General features: G+C 36.0%; 1 protein-coding gene across 1 annotated transcript in view; it reads right to left on the bottom strand.

Moving 5' to 3' along the window:
* Positions 1-5,331: 5,331 nt before the first annotated feature.
* NDUFS4 (NADH:ubiquinone oxidoreductase subunit S4) overlaps positions 5,332-26,638 on the bottom strand; it is a 48,173-nt gene continuing 26,866 nt past the window's right edge. The window contains exons 3-5 of the mRNA XM_074569952.1: positions 14,207-14,379; positions 9,903-9,976; positions 5,332-5,540 (exon numbers count right to left, since the gene is read on the bottom strand). Coding sequence (XP_074426053.1) covers positions 5,437-5,540; positions 9,903-9,976; positions 14,207-14,379 — 351 coding nt within the window. The 3' untranslated portion in view covers positions 5,332-5,436. The remainder of the gene's footprint in view (positions 5,541-9,902; positions 9,977-14,206; positions 14,380-26,638) is intronic.

The following is a 26,638-nucleotide window of genomic DNA, read 5'->3' as shown; positions in this document are numbered from 1 at the left end:
AAAGGTGCTGTAATGGTTTCAAATTCTGGTTTCAAATTTACAGTATTTCTCAGTTTGGTATTTTGTTTCCCTTAGCTGGTTAAGGCAGAAGGTATCAATGACAAGCTTGCATTCAATTAGAAAAATCATCTCAATGGACTGACTACAACTTTGCATACATATTCCTGTAACAGACAACCAAGGCATGCTAGAAGACAACTGCTTTACTTGATAGACATGCTAATAATTTTCTCATTTTCTCTGCCTAATACAACAAAATTAAAATATCTCCCAGTATTTATAGGCACAATACCAAAATAAAAAGTTTTCTTCACTTCTTCTGACTTAGCGATACCTTTTTAAGAATAATTGTACTTATTTATCAAGTCAAGCCATTGTTTTCCTAGGATGTTTTAGGAGGGTGAACTATACATATAATATGAAAATACTTAATTTAAAAATTTCTACTATCTTAGACAACAGTTTTGAATCTGTGGAACTTAGCTACACGTAGATATCTGGGTATGATAACCTGTTCTAAAATATCTGATGATTACTGAAGATCATGATAGTCAGTAGTAAATCTCTATCAGCTTCAAAGTGGAAGTTGTTTGCAGTCATTTCTTCACTCTGAAGAATGTATTTAATTAATCACAAAACACTGTCAAACACAATAGCGTGAAATGTTTGAATGCCCTTCTGGCAAATACTACTAAGAACAGCCATTCTGTGCCAGATCAGGATACCCACCTGAACAAACCCAGCTCTGGCAGCGGCTAACAGTGACTGCCAAAGAACGAACATAAGAACAGTGCTACCCAAGGATACCCTTTCCCAGCTGTCCCAGCCTTTAGCTCAGGGATTTTTCTAAACAGGATACTATTTTATTTTTAATATAAACTTGTATTGCATGCATTTCTTGTCTTGAATTTGAGCTAGTGTAAAGTTAGCTTTGGTAGTCAAGAAGTTGCCAATGAATTTCAAAATCCGCTATGTGAAAATATACTCATTTATTTTGAAGCTGCATCCTCATGAGTTTGTTGATCTGCCTTTGTATGCGAAACAGTAAATAATTATACACCATTCTCTGCACCACTTGTGATTTTAGAAGCCACTACCATACCCACCCTCAGTTGTCTCTCCTATAGGTAGAATAACCAATTCCACCCTACAGATTTGTTCCTCAGACAAAAGATATTATGCCTTTAAGTATGCTGTTGCCTCTCTAACTTGAGACCCTTTTGAAAGCCCTAAGTCCAAATTGACTACTCGAATCACCTTGTCCCCATATTCACCGACTACTCTGAAGAACATGAAAGTGAATTATGACTGAAAGAGCTGAACTGATGCATCATTTTATGTCATATCTGTTCACAGCACTATTTAGAGAGAACTTTTTTGTTGGACAAAAAAAACCCCCAAAAACCCAGTACACCAAAACCTGCTACCTTTTATTCAGGTAGAGAGAATTTTAAGCAAAATGTTCAAGCCACAGATATTAGTTACACAGTTTCATATTTGAATTCCTTCAAGACTCTTACAGGACTACTATCTGACCTTTGTATTTATTCTAATCAACTTCTCCAAGAAGGTTTTCACTGACATTTTCAGGCTTCAAGACAGGGACTTTTCTACCTTCCCACATGATGAACGTGGATGTGAAGAACCAGGATTTTAAATCCAACTGAAATCCACATTTTAATACCATTTCAAAATAATTTGCCCTTTTTTTCCCCTATTAAGTCGCTGCAGGCACATTTATTTCGGCAATCTTGTGATGTTGGTGATATACTCCAGTATTAATCGAGTACCAATTACAAATAAGTCCCCCTCAGAATGCAGGAATAAGAACAAGGACTTATCAAAGCAAGCTGCCTTACCATACATACCATAACTTACTATACCACTATCTAAAATTATTTTTTTTAGGTTATTTCAGGTTTCTTTATTTGCACTTTTTTTTCTTTTTAGAGTAACAACATACGTTGGCATGCCCAGTAAGCAAACATAAGTCCAGATAACTGTATCTCTGGCAAAACCAAATTACACAAGCTCCTGGTATGAAATTACAGGCAAAAGCTAAAATTAGTCCAAATTAGCTTCTCCTTTCTACCACATGACAAAACTCTGCAGATAAGGGTAATTAAATTTTCCATTTCATAGTATCACTTAATAGTCTGATTTGTTTCAAATTATCCATCAAACTGCGTATTTAAGGAATACACTGCTAGCAATCTGAAACTGTGCTTTTAGTTTTCTGACAGTCTTTAGGTTCCATTACATCATGATTTTGAGAGTTGCAGGGCCTTTGTTATAATAAAAAAAATTGCTCATTTGAATTACGAATGCTGCCAATCTTCAAAATAACTTGGTATCCTGCAAATGTCATTTTATAACAACAAAAACTATGCAAAATATATCAAAGTATTTGCAGGTATGCACCCATATTTTGTAGGGAGTCCTATACCGTGAAGCAGATATTGCCATCTGTAGTCAGCAACAGAACAGGGAGCATTACTTCCAGCATTTTGATTTGGCTTAGGTAAAAGAAATGGCATTAAACATAAAGACTAAGACCACTCTGAGCATTCAGAAGACAGATAAACAGGGTTGGCTTGGGTTTTGTTTTTCTGTGTCTCATCACTGAATTGATGTAAACAGGCATACATTTAACAGACCAGAATTCACTGCAAGGAACTTGGAGAAAAAGTGGCAGGAAGGGGAAAACGTAAATGTGGAATAAAAAAAAAAAGGGGGGGGGGGGGTGAGGTTTGTTAGTTAAGTTAAAATTTCACCAAAACGTTCCTGGTTTTAAACAGAAATTACAGTACTGGAGCGCTGAACCTTTCAAAACTCATGTATGAAAATTTTCACGTGTCCAAGAAACTTAAAAAAAAATAAAAAAGGTATGTGCCACATACCTTGTAGAGCTGATGGTAGTAAAAGTAGTAGCATATGGGAGGAAAAAAAAGATAATGATGTTGGTTCTTTCTTAAAAGAAGGAACTTTCATACAGATTTGGCAGGAATAATCCAAATCTCATTGTCTCAACCGTCTCCTCGAAATCTCTTTAGATTTCCATTTTCAGATCAATGGTTGAGGGCACTTACAACAACTAATTATGGTAGTTTAGCTGTTGTGCCTTCTGTTTTCACATACTCTAGATGCAATGTTACCTGTCACAACACATTACAGAGTAGACAGAAGCTGGAGTTCACTAATGGAACACGCACTGCTGAAGGTACTTAACTAAAGACGGTCAGATCATCTTGTACCATTTCAGTTCCAGCCTAGCGCTGTAGTATTGTCATAAGTTAATGAAAGGGTAATGAAGTTTGGTATCTAGCAGATTTTCTGATCTCTAAAATACATTCCTGTTGGCACTGGTCCTCTGCAAACTCTTGCACTCAATTTCACTTCCCGGGTTTGAAGACTATAGTGATGATAATGAACTCTCTTCCATTGTCAGCATGCTCATTCTTAAGAAGCCATGCAATAGGAGAGGAAAGTGATTGTAGGAAAAGAAGGTCTGGGCTAAAACACGACTTAAAGACTTCAAGGTGAGGTGCACAGTAAAGAATCACAATAAATATATGCATTAAAAAAAGGCAAAAAGAAAAAAAAAGCTTTCTTCCTCAGGAAGGGAGTGGGACATAAATTCCTCAAATATTTCCATTATCTTAGCAGGAGAAACAAAAAAAAAAAAAAGAAACTGTGCTCTATGTGAAACTGATTCTCGTTACAAGAAGTACAGATTAACATACAGCAATTTCATGTATTAAGTGTTCACAGATCATGTTAGGAATCTAACATTTACCAGTCACTTCCCTGGACTACATAATTTCAAAAACCAAACTGTGCATCTGCTGCATTAGATATCCAAGCACATTTTAATGTTAACAATCTTACAAAGCTTTAAGACCATTAAACTAAGATCTTGCTGCTCTTCACTTGTAAAAAACAGACCAAAAAAAAAAAACCCAAACCCCAAACAAATGTTTTTTCTTATTATTGTCTCCTTAGTAAGATCAGCATGTTAATCTTAGCTGGAATACAAAGAGATGCAGTAGATTCTGGACTGTTAAGATTACAGTTTGGTGCACTTTGGTGTTTCTGAAGGACATTAGGCTCGATCGCACAATGCAGTATTCAAAATTCAATAGGAAGATGAATTGGAATAACAGTTCTTGTCTGTAATAGGAAAATAGCAACATCAGCCAACTGGTTGATTACTTTGAAACTGGGTCAAAAACAATGCTTTAAACAAATGTTAGCCAGCATATAGGGCAGCTGGTTAAAACTGAAACAAGAATACTCTGGGCAACACAGGCAACACAAGGTAGTTTTATGCCTTCTTTTAGCTGGAATCCAGTGCATAATACTTACACTATTCATTAGATCTATGTGGAGAGAGCTGTCTCAACTGTTTCTTTTGTGACAGTTGGGATAAAACTCTCAGTTGCATATTAAAAAGGTGTACCCTCCCCCAATTTGTAATAGATTTCACTGATCATGTGTTGATATCTCAATGTGTTAAGTAAAAGTTAAAGTGAATAAATCAAAAGCCATAGATACGTAAACAAGGATGCCAAACGTAACACTGTGCATTATTAAAATTAACAATTTAATGTCATGTAAGAGAGGCTGTATATTCAATATGAAGGCTGAGATGCTATCACCACATCTCTTGTTAGGCAACAGGAAACCTCAATGTAGATAAACATGTAACTAGAAAAAAAAAAGAGAACTATAATTATATAATTAGTATATGCTGATGCTGTGTGAGGCACCCAACACTCTTCTGACTTAATTTGTGCATATTTAACTGGTTTAGCTTCACTTTTGAAGAACATCACAGAGAAACAATTGCAACCTCAATCTTTTGGACTAGACCTCCCCCATATCCAACAAAAATACCAGCACTATCTATACCAGTCATGAATGCTTCTAGAATAGTGACAATATTAATTTGGGAGAAAGGAGATTATATAATATACATTTATAGAGAACAGACTAAGTTATAGTCAAATGTTATGTTTTACATACTATACTTCGCTCTTCAATTGACAAACTTCTCTTGTATAGAAAGAAAAAAACACAGCTTCTATTGAGAGAATTTGTATATGCAAAGCTGATAAGTTTAAACCAGATAGTGAATATAAAGTTACCATCAAAGACAAACCATAATCTTTAAAGTTGCAGCTTATTTCAAACATTCCTTTTGATAGATTCCTAGTACAGCAATTTTTTAGAAGTATGACCACTCCAAATCTCCTCTATTTATAGGGAAGTTTGTAACAGGTTCAATTGGAGACATCAAAAACATTTTAAATAGACATCACAAGATGCATCTGTAGTTTAAAGGTCAAATTTATTAGGAGATTAAGAGATGTATTATACATGGACTATAAATATAGCACAGCTGACTTTATTCACAGTCAGACAGCCAATGCCAACCTATTTTGTAGACACCCTTGTTCTTTTGTTCCAAGAAAAGTTTGCACCATAAGACTTGGATTTAGGTTTTGGAATCTTCTTTTCTTCAACGTCATAGCTCCAGCCTGGAGGTTACAGGGGAAATGGTGGGGGGAAACAAGAAACAAAGAGAATTCTAAATATTCTCAACATACAGTATAGAATAAATGTGACTTAAACCTTTTAATTTTAGCATCTTTTTCTCCACATAGGCATCCACTAGTTTATTCCTTTGTATTTGGCAGCAGAGAATACTGAAATGCCACAGATGTGACACATGCTCGTTCTCTCCATCAGATTTCACCGTACTACATACCTCCATTTTCTTTACTCCTGCAAAATACTTCACAGTCAGTGAAAAGCCCAACCGGGAACACTGACTGTCCAGCAAGTTCCTTGGTCCGCAACTACATAGCATCACAGAAGCACTAAGGCTCTGTGTTTGCTGGGACAGGAAATGAAAATAAAGATAATGTGGAAAAATGAAAATGAAATGTGGAAAAAAATAGTATACAAAAGATCAATCCCAAAGGTTGGGAGAGATGGAGACCTTGGAAAGCTGGAGAAAAAAGAAGGGTGGGAGGACCAAAGAAAGGAAGAGCAAAGAAAAAAAACTTCAGCCTTAGAAAGGAGTTTAATACTTAACATTTTTATAAGAACATAAAAAATTAGGAGTAAAAGAAAAGGGAATGAAGTGATAGAAGACAAGTAAATTATGTGATAGTTAAGCAAGAGAAATGCTAAAAAATGTCAGAAAAGAGGAGGTGGAGACATTAGTGTTTATGTAAATCAAAATGCAAATTGGTTGCAGCCTCCAGGTGCCTGGAAAGTTGCCAGGGCAGCACTCAGTATTCCAAAGTTTGGTGTCTTTAGCTGCAACATTTCACTCAAAGTTGAGATACTCGAGTTGAAGGTAGAAGTGGTTAAGTATGCAGTTTTAACTGATACTGATAAGATCATACTTTTCTTCCTTAGTTTTAAACCAAAAACTCGTTAAGTTTCAAAAGATTTAACATATATCTGAATTTTTACAACATTTAAGATGGTCACATAAAACACTGAAGAAGATACACCTACACATCAAAACATGTTTTGTAAGATACACCAGTAGTCACATCACTGTGCCTCAATTTTGTGTATTCACAAATGACACACAAACATTTTCTTCATGGCTGAACCAATGTTAATTTCCAAGTTAACTATTCTCCGTAAGATATACTGGAATAGAGGTTTTAAAAATATATTCTTTCCATTTGCGAGAGCACTGGCTTTTGCCTCCTGTTCTAATTAAAAATATAAGCTTGAGTAAACAGCCAGAACTAGATCCAGAGACAGACTTTGGTATTGCAACATTCAGCACTAAAACACCTAACTGTGAGGCACTTGGCTGCTGGAATGGAATCTACAGCCCCATGTTATTGCTTCATCTTTTTATACACTAGAAAGAGAGGAGCCGAACGTCTCCAACAGAGATTCACAACTGCCAGCACAATGACTTGGGCTGCCATAGCTATCCAAAATCCACAAAGTTAGTGACATCTAACTTTGGATTGCGAGAGGCCACCATATGTGATAGGTTTTCACACTCTAGAACACTCTCCTTGAGTTAGGCACCTTCAGTCGCTCATGCAGAGAGCAGAGGTCACTTTTACAAAAATACCACAGTGTCGGGGGAGGGTATTCTTGCCCAGAACCCTGCCATACAAGCCAAGTGGACAGAAAGCAGATTTCATCGTCTGTGGAAGAATACCCACATCACCCGGCTAAAGGTTATTGTGGAGTAGAAACACTCTCCATCCTTGTTACTAAAGCTGTATGTTTTTAAACAACTGCCTTGGTGATGTCGGACAGGACAAAAAAGAATTTAGGTCCACAGGCTGAAATTTTAGTTTTGTCCAGTTAGAAGTGTTTCCTCCTTGCCTTGACTGCAGACCATCCTCAGCTGTCATATTTTGGACAGAAATCTCTCCTGACACTGTATTTAGTACTCTTACTCCTATATTCAAAAACACATCAGATGGGACAGGCAGAAGGAGAGCTTGCCTAAGTTCTGCGTGCTAAGTCCTTAAGCGAGAAGGAACTCTTAGGTTTCCCAATCATACCAAAATACCTGCAATATCTAGGATTTGTAGAAATTAAACTTGAGGTTCTTAAGGAATTTTGTAATGGAAAAGTTGGGTGGTTCATACAGGAAGGACAGAGAGGTAAATATTTGTGTTCCTCGACTTTGTCATGTTTCATTAACACGTAAGTTTAGAAGCAAAGTTCCATTGTAAATGTGTGTCTAAGTTTCAAATTTCTTCCTAAAAGCTGAACTAAATATTGTAAAATTTATATTTTATCAGCTCCATCTGATACGCATAAAATTAAGCCACCTTAAATAAAAATGGAATAATAATATAGGCAAGCTATCATCTGCAGAAAAGTCTGGTACATCTCAATTATCGTAAAATTAAGGGTGCAAGCTAAATGAATATTGAACTAGTAATACTAATACTAAGTCACAGACTTAGTTTAGTTGGTAGAATTTCCTTGTAGTTTTCCCACACAATGGAGATGCATTACTAATTCAGTGAAGGCATAAACTTTCTACACTGAACAAATGCAGTACTTTACTTGAATACGCATTTTGAAAAGACAGAAGATAATATTTCCAAAGAGATGACATAAGTAGCTCATTAATATAGTGATATATTGGCCAGAATTCTTTTTTTTTCTCTTAAAGGCTGAATTTCCTAAGAAATAGGAATAGCATGAACAATACAGAAGCATAAGTAAAGCAATATCTGTTTCTCCCAAATTTCATACTTGTTCACAAAACATTAAAAAATACTATTAAAATTGCACAGTAACTGGTATATCCAATGCAAATATGATGATCCCATTACTTTCTTAGTGAATACAATTTATTTTTCAATAAAACTAAGACTATTAAGTTAAAAAAAGATCAATTAGAAGAGGAATAGAGGAATTAAATACTAGCCTTTACTATTAAAAAGTGCAAATAAATTGCGCATTAAATGGCTTAGCTTATTAATTGTATAAGTTAATGAACTTATACTGGTCTTGGTGTGTACGACATAAGCCATCTAACAACTTTACACAATTTGGTCTGACCAAGAAACTTTATGATCAATTTACCCCAGCCTAAATACAGTTGAAAGCTGCAGACCACAGGGAAGACTTCTGAAGAAGCTTATACTCCATGCGCATTATTCCTGGCTTTAACTCAGTGCAACTAATCTTCCTCACAGCCATGAGCTACAAGCATTAAGCCTACCTCTCTAGGGAAAATGAAACTGATCTAAAAAAAAACCACCACAAAAAAATGAGGCTAAAAATTCAGAACAACACATAAAAGGACAGCTGAATATTCAAAAGGCTGAGATTATGGATACTGCTTGCAGTACTGTAATTCTGTGAGAAAATACAAGCCTAAATACCCAAATAAGTTTGCAGATACAGTCCTTCTGATACATCATTAGCATTAAAATATTAAGTAATGATACTGGGGTTTCTACTATCTTTTTCTCAAATATGATCAATCATCAAGTTATGCGTTTAGACTTTAGTATGATACTTGGAAGAGTTAGGTACAACCTCCTCAAGGTGGGTAGCGGAGCAGGAGGTGCTAACCTCCTCTCTCCAGCCACCAGTGACAGCACACGAGGAAATGGAATTAAGCCGATCAGGGAAAGTTCAGATTGGACACTGGGAAAAAGTTCTTCACCTAGAGGGTGGTCGGACCTTGAAACAGGCTCATCAGCGAAGTGGTCAAGGCATCAAGCTTGTCAGAGTTTAAGAAGCATCTGGACAATGCTCTTAGTCATGTGGCTTAGTCTGAGGCAGTACTGTGGAGCAGGGAGTTGTACTTGATGATCCTTATGGATCCCTTTCAACTTGAGATATTCTGCGACTCTACGATAAATGCGTTCTGCAACATGGCCAAAATTTAAGTCCAACATGCTTACTTGGTAGTCACTTAATTTTAGTTTTTCTGATTATCAAATATTCACAAGGGTTCTGATAGTCTTTCCGTAAGTACAATTCAGATGGTCACATCAAGCCTTCAGGCAAAAATCCCACTTCCATGTAGCTGGGAGCCCCAGACTGGGGTACTTTAATACTCTTAAAGCATTAATATTAATTTTCCTCCAAGTGCTGAGCAAGGCTCAGTTCTCATTCAAAACACAGATACTTACAAAAGCATTGCAATAGTAATTCCAAGAGGCTAGAACACTTTTGCAGAAAGCCAAAGGCCTAGATTCAATGTCTTCAGCACCCTTGGAAATATTTCCCCCGTTCTCCTCAAGTAGAGCACTAATGGTCTACCAATTTTGTGGAATAGAGGGAAGGTACTTTATCCCGCATTTTCTCCTGTTGTTAATACCTCGAGATCAAGATTGCCTACAGAAAGCTGAATGCCTCATACCCAGTACAATACATACCATTTTTTTCAGCAAAGGCAATGGCATCTTCTTTAGTAGAGAAAGTAAGAACCATGTTGGATAAAGGATCAGCTCTGTAAGAAATCAGATGACAAATTTTAAGCACATTTGAAATATAAAAATAATTATATCTGTATCTCAAATGCTAGTCAAGTGCTGTATTGCACAACTTTTTTTAGTATACCACCCCACAAGCCATTAAAAATCCCTTTATTTTTAATTATTTCCAGGATTAACACTTTCTGCAGAGTATTGTTTCATTATTTCAGTCTGTTAAACTTCCCTCACAACTCCTTGCAGACATTAATTTTTTAAGTTTATTAGACAAACATGTCTAACCACCTGCCAAGGTTATAATACGTGCTCTGCAACTATCTTTTTGATTTTTAAAGCTGCCTAGTCCCTCCCTTTTTGGACGATCTGGAGGATTAAGGTAATTTTGAACATTTCAAGGAGACCAGGAGTCTGTAGAGCAGCTGGGGAAGAATAATCTTATACAGAAAACAGCAGAATATCAACATAAGTAGAGAAGGCATTAATCAGAAACTGAAAAGTATGGAAAAAACCTCAAGAGTTCAGCTTTGGCTGAGGTGACCTCCAGGAATTATCCAGTACAGCAAGCAGATCTCAGGCCACCACTGAAAACAAAGCTCAGAAATGCGAACTGGTAGCTAACTAAATACACAGTCGTTAGTTTTAGATTATCAGCTATTCCCCAACTGCATTTCTGAAAGGAAGCAAACAGCAAAAAGCTTTCTGCAACAAATTAAAACCCCATTTAGAAAAAAAAAAACAAACCTGCCTTAGTTGTTGCTATAAAAGCTCAATTTAAGAACAATGACAAAGGATGAAAAAGAAATAAAGTTCTCAAAATCAATCTACAAAACTTTCGGAGAAATAAGGTACCAACTGTAGTAACACAATGATTAGATAATGCTTCCCTAAGACAACACTGCGCACAAGCCTAGGAGACAACTAGGACGACAGGACCAAATAGCAACAAACTATTGAAGGAGCTGCCTCTCAACTGTTCTCTCTTTGAAGCCAGAAGGGTAAATGAAGAGAAAAAGCAACCGATGATACATTGAACTCTCTACAATAAAGGACAAAGCCTGTGACTGGCGGAGGGAGAGGGGGAAGGGGGGAATCTAGCTTCCAGCAAAGACAACATTTTATCTCATGTACAAATGGAAAAAATGGAGTTCACCATATATCCAATATATTCCCCAATAAAAAAGAGGAAAACAGGATAAAGGCAGAAATTACACTTTCACAAGCCACTAAGAAGGGCTTCTTAAAGACATTTGAAGATTTCTCTTACAAAGGGAGCAAGGAGAATTACAAACCAAGAATTAGTCCATGATGTGATCAGTGGAAAATCAAGCGACCCAAATATATGACAATATTGTGACAACTTTTGCTTATTTTTCTTGTCTTCCATGATTGGTGAAAAATCTTCTCAACACTACTAAGCGGGAACAAAGAAGTTTAAGCCTGAAGTGTAGTGAGGGACTGCTGCCTGTTCAGAACTGCAAGTGCAGTGAAAACCTTCCAGGACAGAGGCAGTTTGGAAATGAGAAATGTGCAGAAATGATTTGTTCTGTCTTCATGTGGGGTCATCTTTCATCCAATCTAAATACAGCTTTCTGGTTCCTTTCCATAAATGAGCTATCCAAGTGTTTAAGTTTGTGATAAGTTGTAGCAAACTGGAGTTCAGCGCGGCCAGCATCATGTCCTGATAGTGTCAGCAACATCAGTGCTGCAGGATTCCCTATACCTGCCCCAAGCTGTCTTACCAGTCACTGCAAACTGGGATTCCACATTTTATTCTCTTATGAGATCTTGTACAATGGAAACCATGCATTTCCCATTTTTCTTTGTTTACAGCTTTATACTAAAAGATGTACTCAAGAACTATCCATAGGCCTTCCTATAATGAAACCTCCCAATTTAAAAAAAAAAAAGAATGCCACGGGTCCATTTTATTTCAATCTACATCTGGATAATTTTCACTGAAAAAAACCCCAATATCAAAGAAATAACAAATGCAACAAAAAAAAAAAGCAAACAAGACTGTAAAATGACAGAAATATAGCAAAGACCTACAGGTAAATAAGTATATCGAGTTGAGAGGAAAAAGGCTCTAATCCCTAGACCCTAAAAGGCTCTAATCCACTAATCCCATTACATTATTCAAAAGTAAATGGGAAAACTTCTAAGAACTGTTCTTTGCAGAAATTAAATCTGAAGAGAATAAAGTCTTAGGTGTTTCCAGGTGTTGAATGGTAACTTGAAATTGCCAGACTGTCTGCTAATAGTTTTTTTGAGAATTCCTTAAAAAATGAACAGGTACGAACTAGTTTACAAACGCCTTAACCTATCAATTCTCAACACAGCACTTGCTTTTGGCCTCCCTGGAGCTTGCTTGCACAGGAAATATTCCTTTCTGTACCCCAAAATAAAAATGCATGCAGAGATGGATTAATTCAAAACAGCCGTTGCTTATTAAATTCCCACAATAAACTCAGTGCAGGACAATTTCACGTACAGGTAAGCCCTTAATACCATGGCTCATTTTTCTAGGTGGTTTATTTAGCACAAATGGTTATCACTGTTAGAAAGGTTAAAAGCCATTGTTTTGGCTAAAACCATGCAAAATCCCACCCAGAAAATAATTTGTCTGGGGAAGCTAAAGTCAGCAGAAAAGGAAAGAGGGATTAGAAGAAAAGTTAAATTCAACCTGAACTAAAGCAGTTGTTAATGGCACCTGTTACAGTCTTTTAATATGTGCAGTGGTATAAATAGACCCTACTGTAGTGGCTAGACACTAGGGGACACACATGAGGGAAAGGTGTATTGCTGGTCAACAGTCTGTCACTTAATCGGTTTAGGCCCCAGGAAACAACCTGGTCATTTCTAGCTACATGTAGCAGCTACTTGCAGTAGTTGAGTGACCCAAGGCATACATGTATTAAATCACTGAAATCTTACCCTCTGAAGCAGCGATTTAAATAAGCTTAGGAAGAAATGGTGTAAAACCCCAGGACATGCCTAAGATGATGTCACTGCTACATACAGGCTTAAAGTTTTAAAACAGGTATTTTAACAGACTGTTTAAATACAATTAATATTTTAATTCATACTCAGTATTTTTTCTCATCTAATGATAGTTGAGCTTGGCTTCCCTAAAGCTTTGTAAAACCAGTACAACCGAGATGTTACAGGTGAGCCTCCTCAACTTTTTACGGGAGACCAACATAACAGGAAGACTTGATTTAAGAGGTATCTTGAACTAATATTTCTGGATACACTTATTTTTATAAATAAGTAAAAAAAGAACAAAAAAAATCATTCTGTGACCAGACTTAGAATGTTCATAAATCTCAAAAAATGCACCCTCTAATTATTTCATATTTAAGTTTTTAAGTTTTTTTTTCATAGAATTTTGTGTTCTGTCATCGTAAGTGCTAATATGATTGCAGCCAGAAATTTTCCTTCTTGAAGTTTGAAAAATAGTGGCTGATTTTTTTTATATAGAATAATTAACTTTTCTCAATATGCCTCAAACAAGACAGTTTCAAATCAAAATTACAGTATTGTCAGGAGAATTGCTGGCATAGTCCTCACAGTTTACAGGAATTCCAATCACACTGTAAAATGAAGGTAGCATATTTATATAGGGAAAAAATAATTAAACATTAACTGCATCCAAGTTACAATTACATCTCCAAATTATGGCATATTTAGCTAAGATTAGTCCTTTTCTGGATTTTGGCATATTTAAGAGTTTTTACTACTAATATTAGCAACATTGAGACAAACAGCGTAATATTTTAAATAGGTCTGTTGTTTGTTGTTGTTTTTGGTTTTTTTTTTTTAAATTAGTTACGGCTCCTCATTTCAGACCTTCAGGATATTTATAAAACTTTGTAAAAAAAATACAGAAGCTAAGTATTGCTATTTTATGTTTAACCAAATTTAAAAGACGTAACTGAAAGCTGAGAATGATTTCCTGCTTCAGGTAACTAATAACTTTCTTTCCCTGATGCTGCCATATACTAGTATCACCGCAAATGTAATCATTGAAATTTCTGGTTGTTAACACCTTTTTCAAACTCTTCCAGATAATGTTGTGAGCTAAAATCTACTTTTAAACATAACAGATTATTATTCATATGACTAACAAACCCAACCACTTACTGTAAGAACTGTTAAAACACAAGCAGACTTACAGGTAGAAAGGACATTTCAAACTTAAAATTTACATGATCAGTAAGAGCCAAATAAATTCAGTAACTACTCACGTAGATGCCCAGCCCATTAAAGGGTTCTCCCAGCGCTCCCTGTTATCAAATTCCATCTTCCATTTCTTTGTATTGTTAACTCCTGCCTGCATTGCATTACGTGCTGGAACAAAGATGTGAACTTTTCTGGTTTTGATGTGCTCATCTGGAACACCAGTTAAAGCAGTGATATCCTGTGAAAAACACAATGGAACTTGTTAAAAAAGGGTTCACATAAAACGCTTATAAAATAATACTGCTTATGCTTTTCACATAATTTCGCGCTTCATTTCCATTTTTTAAGTTACAAAAAAAGAAAAAATATTGCAGAAAAGTATGCTATGAGTCCGTGTATAAAAATGAAGCTGATACATGTTGGGGCTGCTATCATCCTGCTCTCCCTGGCTGAATTAGATTTCGCATGGATCAATTAGCTGAACCTGCTCACCTCCCAGCTACACAACTGCTAGTGCCAAAGGAGGGACAAGACATTCCCTTCCATCCTCTGACCACAGCTGCAAAGTCAGGACGCTCCAAGTAGCACCAGCTAAAGAAAATGCGGGAGTGTATAAACTCTTCTTTCTCCCCTAAAGAGGGAGACTACACTGAGACTGCAGAGCAGGTACTAGAATTCAGCTCTCTTCTCTAACCTTTAGCTATTACATAAAATGGACCCCCTCATCATATTTAAAGCTATGAATATCAGCTTTTGACAGTCAATTATTCTGTTGATGTTCAAGATCAAGACAGGAACATTTGATACTGGTAATACTCTTCAGTAGTTTTGGGAAGGACAAAAGGATTCAGGAGATTACAACCTTCAAAGAAAACTGAAGTTTGATAATGTCGTATACAGTCAGTAGCTGGATGCCCTCCTCTACTAATGCTTGGCTTGTGAGCCCTCAACAAATGAGCCTAACAAAGATAAAAACCGAAGGAGCACAAAACCAGCCTAAAAATATTAACTGACAAAGAATAAGGAAAAGCCTTGAAGAATTGCTGTGAAAAATTACCCTCAGCAGCATCTGATATAATCAAAGTGAACTTTCTCGCTAAAAACTAAACAGTAATTACATAAAATTAACCTGTCAGTTCACCCTAGCAGACTAAAGAGTGAAATCAAACATCAAATCCATCTCTAAGGATGCTAAACTACTCCTGTTCCTTACATACTTAAAAGGCCAGTGGGAGCTCCTTGGTCTCCCTCCCTGCTCTCCCCTCCCCTCTTCTCTCCAGGAACAAGTGGTACATGGGTAAAAGTCCAAAAAAGTGCAGCAAGACATTGGGCATATTGAACTCATCTTGCCAGTACTGGCATGACTTGAATTAAAAGGCAAACAAGTTTAAATAAAACACTGTGGCTTTACATGTCTGTAGCTACTAATTTTATGGGATTTTGTTTTGTGGCAAACTTTAAAGCTCTTGCTGCTGTCACCAGATTATCCTTTGAAAGGAGGCAAGTCTCATTTTTTGTTTTACTTCAGAAAATAAATTTTAGGAGATCAGTCCCTCAAACTACACAAGGCAGCAAGTTTAAAGCACTTGACTTGTATTTGCAATTAGAACAGCAGGGGAAACAAACAAGCGTGCACACTGATTTTCCAACTTCTGACATTTCTACCCAGACTACCAACAGAAACTGTCAAAATATCTTAAGAATTCCATTATAAAAGCTTTCATTAGGACCAAGTAATGTTTATTTTTAATATGAGTCTAGCAGTGATATGCAAAAGAAACACTACCAGTCACTGGAATGTTGCAACACATACGTTAAACACCTCCTGACAGACTGGCATTTCTGACTGCTAAAGCTTAAACCACAGTTTTAGAAGAAAATAGCTTAAAGTTTTCTTATTTGAATTGGCAAAGTGCTTTGTTTAACAAAAAGGATTTTTACCTGCAATAAAGTTTGGTGGGGCTTCAATGTTTCAGCTTGCCTGTTTACAGAAACAGGCTACTATATTAGCCTTTATTTCTGCATTTAGCAAACATATCTATTGAGAAAATGTAAGAATAGTCACAAAAAAAATTCTTTTTCCACTCTGAAATAGTCTGCTAAACACAAAAATGCTGTGTTTGTTATCATCAAATACCTCCAAATAAACAAGCTTCAAAGTAGCTCAAAATTATGAAATTTTTTTACTACCATTATTCTCAGCAATTGATATGTCAATTATTAATTTTATGCTTCAGACTTAGAGGGGTTTGAATTGTTTCAGAATAATCTGGAATTATTAAAATAAGATACTATGTTAAATAACATTATGGAAATATGCAATTTGCTCTTTTGGAGTCCCCACACCAGAGAATCATAAAAAACGTACACATTAGTGCATATAGAACACAATCTAAAAAGGGTATTAAAACCAGAAAATGCTATGAGGTAAGCGTAGTAAAGAAATGCCTAGACTTGTTCATCTGGATGAAAATAAAACCAAAACGCCAGACAAACCTTAAGTCCCTTCAAGCCATGTTTTTTCGGGCACTCAGTTGGCTCCAAATCAAAGTTATTTCACTAATAATATAGGATTCATCCCATAAAAATCTTTTCAAGGTGAAAACTAAAACCTGTCTACTTTCTGAAACTAAAATATCTACATGGTGTTGCTAGCTCTTCATACTTTGATTCACTATAGCTAAAGTTTCCATGCCTTCTGGGAATCCAGCGATTGTTTATTGATATCTTCCCCATTTTAAAGCTGGCAATTGAACAGACAGTTGTTAGGACAATGAGTTTCTGGTTTCTGAAGCCCAAGTTGTCCTGACATAAAATCACTGTTTTTGCTTGCTGTAGACATGTAAGGTACTGTAGCATAGCTGAGCTGTTGCCAAAGATATGGAATAAAAAGGCTTGGCATCTATCACATACTTGACACCTAAAGAGCACAGAAGCTCTAAAATTCCTATTCCCTGTAGGCGCACTCTTAGTCTAGACAAACTGATTTCTCACACTTTTAAAATGCATTACAACACTCTATTGTGATCATTTCATCCACACAGCTCCAGCTAGTGACAGAAGAACCTGTCCTTTAAGCGACATTTCAATGGGCTAAAGCTCCCGCTCCAAGATGCCATTAAAACAATATAATACTTGAAAAGAAGTATGCTGCACTGGGTTGAACCCTTTACTGTGTCTTCAGTGCTTTGTTCTGAGTTCAAGTTCTCATTGAAACTACCTGTGAACCAACTTTCCAAAACAAAGATGTTTTTGACAGCTGGTTTCACATTACTATCTCTTTTTTTTTTTTTTAAGTGTTCCTTACTGAATTTTCCTATATTAGCATATTAAAATACTAGTGAGGTGTTCAGCATTCGAAATTCTAAATAATAAGGTGACAATATAAAAGACTTGAGATTTGAACTATATAGGTTTGCTTTATTAAAAATTAACAACCCTGCTTCAAATTTTTAACACAGCCTATTATCTAAAAGGTGTATTCTGACATTGTTTTTCTTGATATATATAAAGGTGTGTTTTTTTAATAACAATGTCTGAATTATTTGTAATTCAGAAATATTAAAATCCTCATTTTGAGGCATTTTGTCTCTTCTTGGAGTAAGCTGAGAGAGACAAAACACTTTTTTAAACAGCAGAAATCACATCAAATTGTGAAGAGGAGGTTTTGTCTTTATTATAACTTACACTATTTAAGAACACTTGTCATGGTGGAAAGCCTGTTAAAGCTGTTCTGGAAAAAGTAATAAGAAATGACAAATGTGCCATACAGCAGGGAGAAAAACTGGTTCACAGAGGCAGTGTCAACGAAAGTAGTATTCGGCATGAAGATGACTTTTAAAGGATATCAGATTTTCCTTCTTTTAAGTACTCCAGTAATAGCACAAATTCCAAAGGGGACAAGAAACGGAACTCTGTAATTCAAGGGGAAGAGACAAAATGGTTGAAAGTATCTCTGAAAACAAGTGTTTTTTAATAGATGGCTCAGGTGTGCATAAAGGTGTTGTGTTTCTCCTATGACATTTCCCTCCACACATCGATAAAAACTGTACATAACCACTATCAACTATCTAGTGTTTAGCACCCCCCCCCTTTTTTTTTTTCTTCAATAAAGGAAACAAGGAACAAGCAATGGGAAGTTGATGTCAAAACACAGAAAAACCTCCCAGCAAGCTTCCAGCAGCCACCCAGGATTTAGAGTCTTGCTAGCCGCTCTCTTTTCAATACCAGAATTTCACACATTTCAATGACCATTATGACTTCAAAGAATCAAATTTTCATCATTGTCCGTCATCTGCCCGTTGATTTGTATAAAGGAGTTCTTCTGCATGCACTCCAGACAAAGGGCTCCTTACTTTCGTGGCTATATATCAAGTTTAAAAGTTCTGTTTGTGACAGTTGTGTCTGTGGTAAATTAGGGTAACACTGAAGGAGTGCAGCTGCTCTGCAGGAACCTCCTTTTTGGCATCATTTCACTTAAATAAAAACTGAATAATTAGCTTCTGCCTTTATTAAACCGCAAAAATGCCACTGGCCTTAGTAATTACTTCCGGTTGCCCCACCTACTTAACCTCAATAGTTTACACTTGTTAGAAAGGAGGGAAAGTAGAAGTTTTCTTTACTTTATAGGAGTTTACAACAGCTTGCTCTCTTCCCCACCCCCAATGCGTTTTACCAGACTAAGTACATAAAATTTTGCTATAAATTCAAGTTGCAATACATTTTCTTTAGGAGCTGTTATATCAAAGCACAGAACATCTTGCGTAATATCACGAGATAGCTGCTGTGAAAGGAGCTTTTTATTTAGTGTGCTCAGCTGCTTAGGCTGCATGTCAGGATGAGAACATTTATGCTTCTACACTTCGATACGGTATTTTTGAAACAAATGTAAGAGAACAGAACCTACTATGCAAATCAAAAGTGGGAAAATGGAGCAGAATAAAGTAAGTGTGGTCAGACGACATTTATCTAACAGCTACAGACATAACAAGGAGAAAAAAGCATATTTGCCCTTAGGAAACTGTATTCACACAGAATACAGTTTTCTTTCAGGCTTCCCCATCATTTTGCATTATCACAGTAATCTGTGAACAACACGGTGCTATCCGTAACATGTTCTCCCATCCAAACATCCTGCAGAATGATTAATAAAGAATTTGAGAAAAGCAGTGAAAGAAGTGTACTTTTAAAAAGAAAACTGAACATTGCAAACAGGAAGCAGGATTCAATAATAATGATTGCATGAAAGCTTCTATTTAAAGAAAATTTCTTTCCATAGGCAGTTTTGCAGAAAACACTAAAGAGAAACTGGATATGGAGGAAAGGACATGCTGAAAAGCATGTCTAACAGAAGCAGAAATTGCCACTTTACTGTAATCAACGTAAGTCCATTACAATAGTTTTTAGACTACTGAGTGCCATTATGCAAAGGAGGCATCAACATCCAAAACAGTCCAGCATTTGCAAGTGCTGTTAGCTTCAGCAAACTCTGTTCATCAGTTTGTATTTCACAGCTGAGGAGATGCTACTCTAACAGCCACAATGGCTACCGATTTGCTGCTGTCGCAAAATGTCCTTGAGAACTTCCCTGTCATCCCACTGCACAAAGGCTCACTGCTGACTTGTGTTTTTGTTGGTTTAAACCATAATACTAAAAATAAACCCAAAAATCTCAGATTTTGCATGTCTCAGTGCCCTGACAAGCCTCAAAACAGAGAGGCATTTTTTTGATAAATATGCAAAAAATAACTATGATTCAGCCTGCCTTCTTGACGGACAGGTGAACAACACTTTAGAAATTGAAAAGTGAAACATTTGAAACACTTTAAGTCCCCCTTTCAGCACAGACGGCTATTTCATACTTAGTATAGTTTTTCTGCCAAGAAAGAATCAAAGAGCAAGACAAAGTGATTATTTAATTATTAATAATGTATTTTTTTTCCTGTAACAGTATGTCTTAGTTTTGTAAATGCTGTCTGGGTAAATAGCATGAAATTAAAGAGATGAGGAATCAAATACCTGGGATTACACTTTACAGTTCCTCCATATGACTGAAATTAAGAAATTCATTATTAAAGGGAGGATATTTATTTATCATATTAAATGGGGCGGTCAGGGGAGAAGAAAACATTTCATAAAAATAGGCTGACGTTGCTACCAGTAGCCATCAGAGACTTCAGTATGGTCATGACATTCTTCAAATTGAGGAAATTTCAAATAGCACGCTTACCTCAAGCAAGGTGGGGAATAAAGTCTGAATTACTTAGAGCGGATCTTGTAAACTACTTTTTCTTGTAATACAGCAAAATTTAGAGAGAACATACTTTCTAGAACTCATTCAAAGCATGTGTAAGCAAATATTGTGCTTTCACAAACACAAATGGATGGGTTCTTTTTATTCCCTGTGAGGCATTTAAAAATACAGATTCTTATATAGTGCACAACTTACAAGTATTCTACAAGAACTGCACAATTCTCAGATTAAAAAACGTAGAAAAAATTAATTAGTTAAGAAAAACTACAGCAAAGTTTTTAGGCCGTAAACTTTCAAATAAAAGGAGAGCCAGTCTTAGTTTACTTGCATTTAGAAAGAGGAAAACTAAACAACTGAAATAATCTAATTACTGTTACAATAATTTACAGTTATAGCAACACCCCACTACTTTACTACCATAAGTAATTGTTCTTACTGATACTGTTTCTCTCTGGAAAAAAAAAAGAAGCAGGAAGAAGCTTTAAAAGAAAGAAGACAGAAGTACTAGCAGCTGACTCCACCTAGAATAGAAAGCTTTGTACTGATTGCCCTGATAAGTTCATTTTTATATATATGATTAAATAAAAAGCATATTGTAGTTCACTTGTAGTTCAGTGATGGTATATTCTTTCAAACAAAATGTATTCAGTTTGCAGTTCTGATTATTTATGCAATACTCCTAGCATAAGTCACAGCAGACTGTCTTGCAAAGCTACACACAATATTTCAAGAGTATCTTTGTGAATTTTTCACTAAAGATGACTCTTGCGCTTACAACTTATAAAATGTAGTTTTGATCATGGACACCCAAAGTCCCAACCAGCAGCTGAGGGTGGAGTCTTACATACCTTAAGTGAGAGCCAAAATTCAGGCTACTCTTACACATTGGGAAAAATTTCTGTATATTTTTCTGCTTTTCTGATACCATTTTAGTAAAGTCCTTATTTTTAACATTCATTAAAATTAACATGTATTTACAAAATAAATCATAAGGATATGACTAAAAAGAATTTTATAACATTACTGCTTTTCAGGAATTCTGTCAGGAACAAGAAAATTAACAATTCTGACCTGCTTTATGCCCATTTGAAAACCTTACAAAGCTCCCTTTAAAGTACCCATTAAGAAATTTTCCAAATAAGACCCAGGTAGACTTCCCACACATGGGCACAACTTGTTTCATCATCTTCAGCCTTTTAGAGGGAAAGAGGTCTAATCTGTGTTAGATGCGTGGCTGGGGTGCCTTTTCTCAGTTTTGTGGAAAGCTCCCTTACTAGTTGGCGCTGCAAAAGCCCAAGGGTCTTTTCCCTTGGGAAAAGACATTCAGAGCCTAGCAGTGAACCGAGAAACTACTTAGACATCCTCAGTGTGATTGCTGCTGTAAAGCAGGAACACCTTGGCCAATTCACACTCTAATCTGGACAGCAAATATCCTAAAGTCTGAGCTGTTGAGTTCAAATTTGGATGTACAGCAAAGTCTTAAGACTCAACAACTCTAGTAAAATTTTCTATGATGAAGTCGTAAGAAATACTACCACTACGATACATGAAATATCCCTTGTGCATTCAGTTTTAACTAGCTATCAATATCCCTGGGCTGGCAGATGGAGCGAAGAATACTATTTTATTTTTTTTTAATTCCATTATCATGCATTCTGATGTTCTTTTCCTTTCACCTCCCAACTACCTATTAATTCCCTATGTAATGGTAGCTGTGGAACAACATTTTACCCTTAACACCATTAAGGGTTAAAATTTCACCAACTATTTAAGCTTTTGTTTATTAAAAAAAGACATTACTCAAAGGTGGGGGTGAAAAAAAAAGGAAAAAGCAGCGTTTTAAAGTTTAACTTGACAATACTGTCACACTAGTGCATGGCCTGCTACTAAGAACAATATTGAGAAATCCTGAGTTCATGTAAACCAATGCCTGCCTTCATTGTGATGCATGTTCTCTATTCTCTACATCTCCTTTATAAAGAAAGTGATTTCTGTAACAGATCTTTGCCACATAGCAACAAGTGGTTGAGGGGTGAAAAACTGAAGCAAATCCCCAATCAAGAAATGCAAATTTAGAGCAAAATCCCTGTTGGTGCATGCTTTTTAGAAGAAAAGTTGCATTTAAGAAATTACAAGGAAGCCAGACCTGTTAAAAGCTGTCCCTTACCCTAATGCAAGATGTAATGCTTCTGTGTAATATGCATGGACTTTAAAAGTTGAAAGCAAGTGCTAAATAGTGTACATAATTTCCATACACAGCAGGTAGTGAAGCAAGAAAAGAACTGACACAGTTACCCTGTTAAAGAGATGCACAATAGAGAACTGTTATGCAGTGTTAGCGTACCGAAGGTCTATGCACCAGGGATGTTGCGGCTGTTAACAGCTTAAATGTCCACTGTATTTTGTTAATTAGTGCATAGAGCTTTTAAGCCTCAAATGTATTTTAGAAGGTTCTTTTCCAACAGTTACACAGTCATTATTCCCTGGTGGGGATGGGAAGGGTTGATGGGGGTTCAACTGTTTCAACACCATCAATAAAATACGAAGGTTAATACCACTGGCCAAAACTAGTTTCTTTATCTACATGGTTAGTTAAAATGGAAGCTTTCTACAATCTCTCTCTAAATATCTGAATCATAACTAGAACGTATTAGTGTTACTTCATAAACTGTTTTTAGCTTGTTCTGTCTAGAAGTCTGTCCCTGTAGTTTGTGCTTTGGCCTTTATGTGCTTGGCCTTTAAGGTTATTTATAGGACAGAAATCATATTTATAGGACAGAAACTCCTGATACAAGAAAGAGAAATCTGTCACCAATTAAATTCAGTAATTCAACTTGATACACTACATCTTTCCTTTCAGTTCTCTATTACTGTGGGGGGAAAAAAATCAAAGGAGAGTACAATGTACAATTGTGTTTACTAAACAGTGATATAAAAGTAAGAATCTGTATTGGAAACACACATTACAGAAGATATTCAACTTCTGACTTATCAGAGAACCAGAATTATCTGACCCCAAAATGCTTTCAAATAGAGCAGATTTGACAACAAAAATGTGATCCTCGGAAAAAATACAAAACAGAAGAATAAAAAAAATAAAATACTAGCGCAGACTACAACCTTAATCTTAAAAAATCTTCTGCCTGGTTGACTTAGTGAAAACTTCAAAATAGATGATTTATGATGATGATGTTGGCCTATATAGAAAAATACCATTTTTTATTTTTATAGATGAATGTATGTGCACATCTATAAAATTAATCTGGATGGAAAAACTATCCACTTCTTCAGTTGTTTGTAACCAGGATTACTCACCACAGCCTTAATTTTTAAAAAGATCTGCAACATAATTAGAATACCTTTAAAAAAAAATACTGTATTTGCTATGTCTTATCAGCATTTTGTAGAAATTCCTTATAGATCAACTTCTCAATTGTTAACCCAGTTTTCAAGCTAACAAATAATAGGATAAAAGTTATTTCCCCACCAAGGAAAGATTTCATTTTGCACTGAACATAAGCCAATGGGCTTCATGGAGTGAGCAGAACTGAGCATGCCAAAAAGATACATAAAAGATTGAGCAATTTCCCTACAGTGCGTGCTTTACAACACAAGAACTAAATTGCATATTAAAACTCAGGATCTGAACATCAGATGCTCTCTTCATGGTCCATATCCCCACCTAACACAGGTTAACACTACTAATTTGAGAAAGCAGACACAAAAGTAGTTCAAAGATACCTCAGAAACAAGCCATCAAGAAGTTGAAGGCATCTGGTTCCATTTCATCATCGACCTTCTGAGTAGAAAGAGGTACTACTGAAGAGGCACCAAACTCTCTTGCAGCATGACCAAGGCATTCAAGGATTCCCACAGGACTACTGGGTTTTCCAGAAAAGGAAAGCTTTTCCTTTCTGACTTGATAAAATGATTCAGCCAGAACTTCATGACTAGAAACAGCTTTCAAGTCTCTACATAGAACTTTATTAGCAATGCTAGGATTTGTGTTTTAAATCTACAACTTAGATATACTACAAAAATGCAGAAAGATTTGCATTTGATTGAACAGAAAAGCAAGCACTCTACAAGGAATTGTTTACTCACTGTTCCTGACAGGACAAGAAGAACTCATGTCATCTACAGAAATATTTCATAACAGGGAAAATGAACTTAGGTGTTCTAGAAAAGGTTCAGATAATGGTATTGTTCTACGAGAACATGAAAATACTATCTAGTCTTTAAAAAGCAAAACTACTAAACAAAAGTGCTCCAAAAATGAACCTACTTCTTAGTCCTGTTCATTACTAGATTCTATCAGTGGCTTACTTTCATTCTTTCTAGCAGATTAGAAACACTGCTCACATATTTAGACTTACAAAACCAAACAAGTATTTGCATGTTGAATAACCCTTTGGAAGCCAGACAAACTAAACATGGCACAATGATACTCCTTTAATTTGTCTGAGCAGCCACCATAGCAAGCTCTTAAAAACCAGTATTCTTTGATAGAAAATGAAATACAATGTAATGAAACAAAAAAAATTGCCTGCATACCCTTCAAGGAGACATATACTTTGACCTAGTGCTCCAGACTAGACTTGAAATTTTTGCACAAGAATGCTGCATGAAGGAAGCCCAGACAAAACAGACACTCGAGATGTTAGAAGGTTGTGTAATCTCAATCTCAAGACACTCCTCCTTACAATACCCAGCAGAGATAGCACTACCATGCACCAAAAAAAAAGGCTCGCAGACAAAGAAATCCAAATCCTTTACCCTATCCTGAAACAAAAATAAACCCACATAGGGATGAGTGTGCAATTGCTCTCATTGATACAACTATGTATCCCTTTATACGAAGTTCTGGCCTACCTGCAAAAATACGTAGTTTTCTAAACTGAAAAACAAAAATTATCTCAATCTGAAATTCAGTAATATAGCAATATTCATTGCTCTTAAAAGACAACTAAAGGTGATGGCAGTATCTTTACTTGGGCTGTCACAGTTACAGAAAGCTTCTTTATCATGGGGAGTAACTTGTTGTCCGCAGACATTCTTACAGAAAGCTCTTTATCAGTATCCAGCCAACTGGGTTTTCTAAACCACCACAAGCTTCATCAAACTACAATTGCCTACAAAAACAAGTCGTAGCAAACAGTACAGGCTGAACTGAGCTAGGGTATTCCAACTGAAGAGAGACTTAACTGCCAATCAGCAAAATACAGTGAATTTGCAGTACTGAAAATGTGTACGCAGCTAGGAAATTGGGTAACTACACTCACACGAACACCTGAGCTTGTACTGTGTTTAAGACCAAATGCAGCTACAGCCAGAACTATAAAGAAGAAACTGCCAAATTATTTAAATAATCACTGTTTATAAATAAATATATGCTCAGGCGGAACAGCATGTTGTACATGAAGTGAGAAAGACTGTCACCCTCCTCCAAATCACTAAAACCTTTAAATATTACATTTCACATTAGCTGCTTGACGCAGTTATCCAAGACAGCTTTCTTCTTCCCAGAGTAGTATTTCTGAGCCTTCATTGTGTAAAAAAAAAAAAAGAAAGAAAAAAAAAGAAACAGCAAAAGGACCTTTTTAATAATTATGTTTTGCAGCAAAAATGCAGATTCACAAATAAACCATCAGTGACCACAAAAAATAAAGACCTTTAAGTATTTAACTCTATGTAAGTCCATTTTTAAATCAGACACTTTTATTAAAGTAGACATATTTTTACTGCAAACGGTCTTCTCATTTGAATATTTCACTTTTATTGAAAGAATGCACTTAATTTTGAAATAATTCTAGAACGTGGTTTTATACCTTAAACACCTCCTGCACTGGAAACTAGTATCATTCAAGCACTAAACACAACTGCAGATGACCAAATGCAAACCAAACACTAAGTATTGCATCTGAAGTGACAACACACAATGTCTTAAATATTTTATAAACTCCAAGCAAACAACTTTTTTCTTGAGTCCTAAGTACAACACAGTTCAATTCAAATAAGCTGGTCATCTGCTTACTTGACACAACTGTTGATGGAAGAAAGTACTTCTCCAAATCACAGGCTCCCTATACAAGGCCATTTTGGCCAAAGCTAGAAACAGTTTCTCAAAACATATCTGCAAAGTAAAGGGTGGAAAAAACACTTCTATTAACCTTATTTTACATAACAGGTTTATTCTTTTTTGGTTTTGTTTTTCATTATTCTTAAGCAAAATGCAAGCTTCTGA

Source organism: Larus michahellis, chromosome Z (genome assembly GCF_964199755.1).
Source record: "Larus michahellis chromosome Z, bLarMic1.1, whole genome shotgun sequence".
Lineage (NCBI taxonomy): Eukaryota > Metazoa > Chordata > Aves > Charadriiformes > Laridae > Larus > Larus michahellis.
The sequence above is the reverse complement of the archived record's forward strand: the minus strand, read 5'-3'. Positions and strand labels throughout refer to the sequence as shown.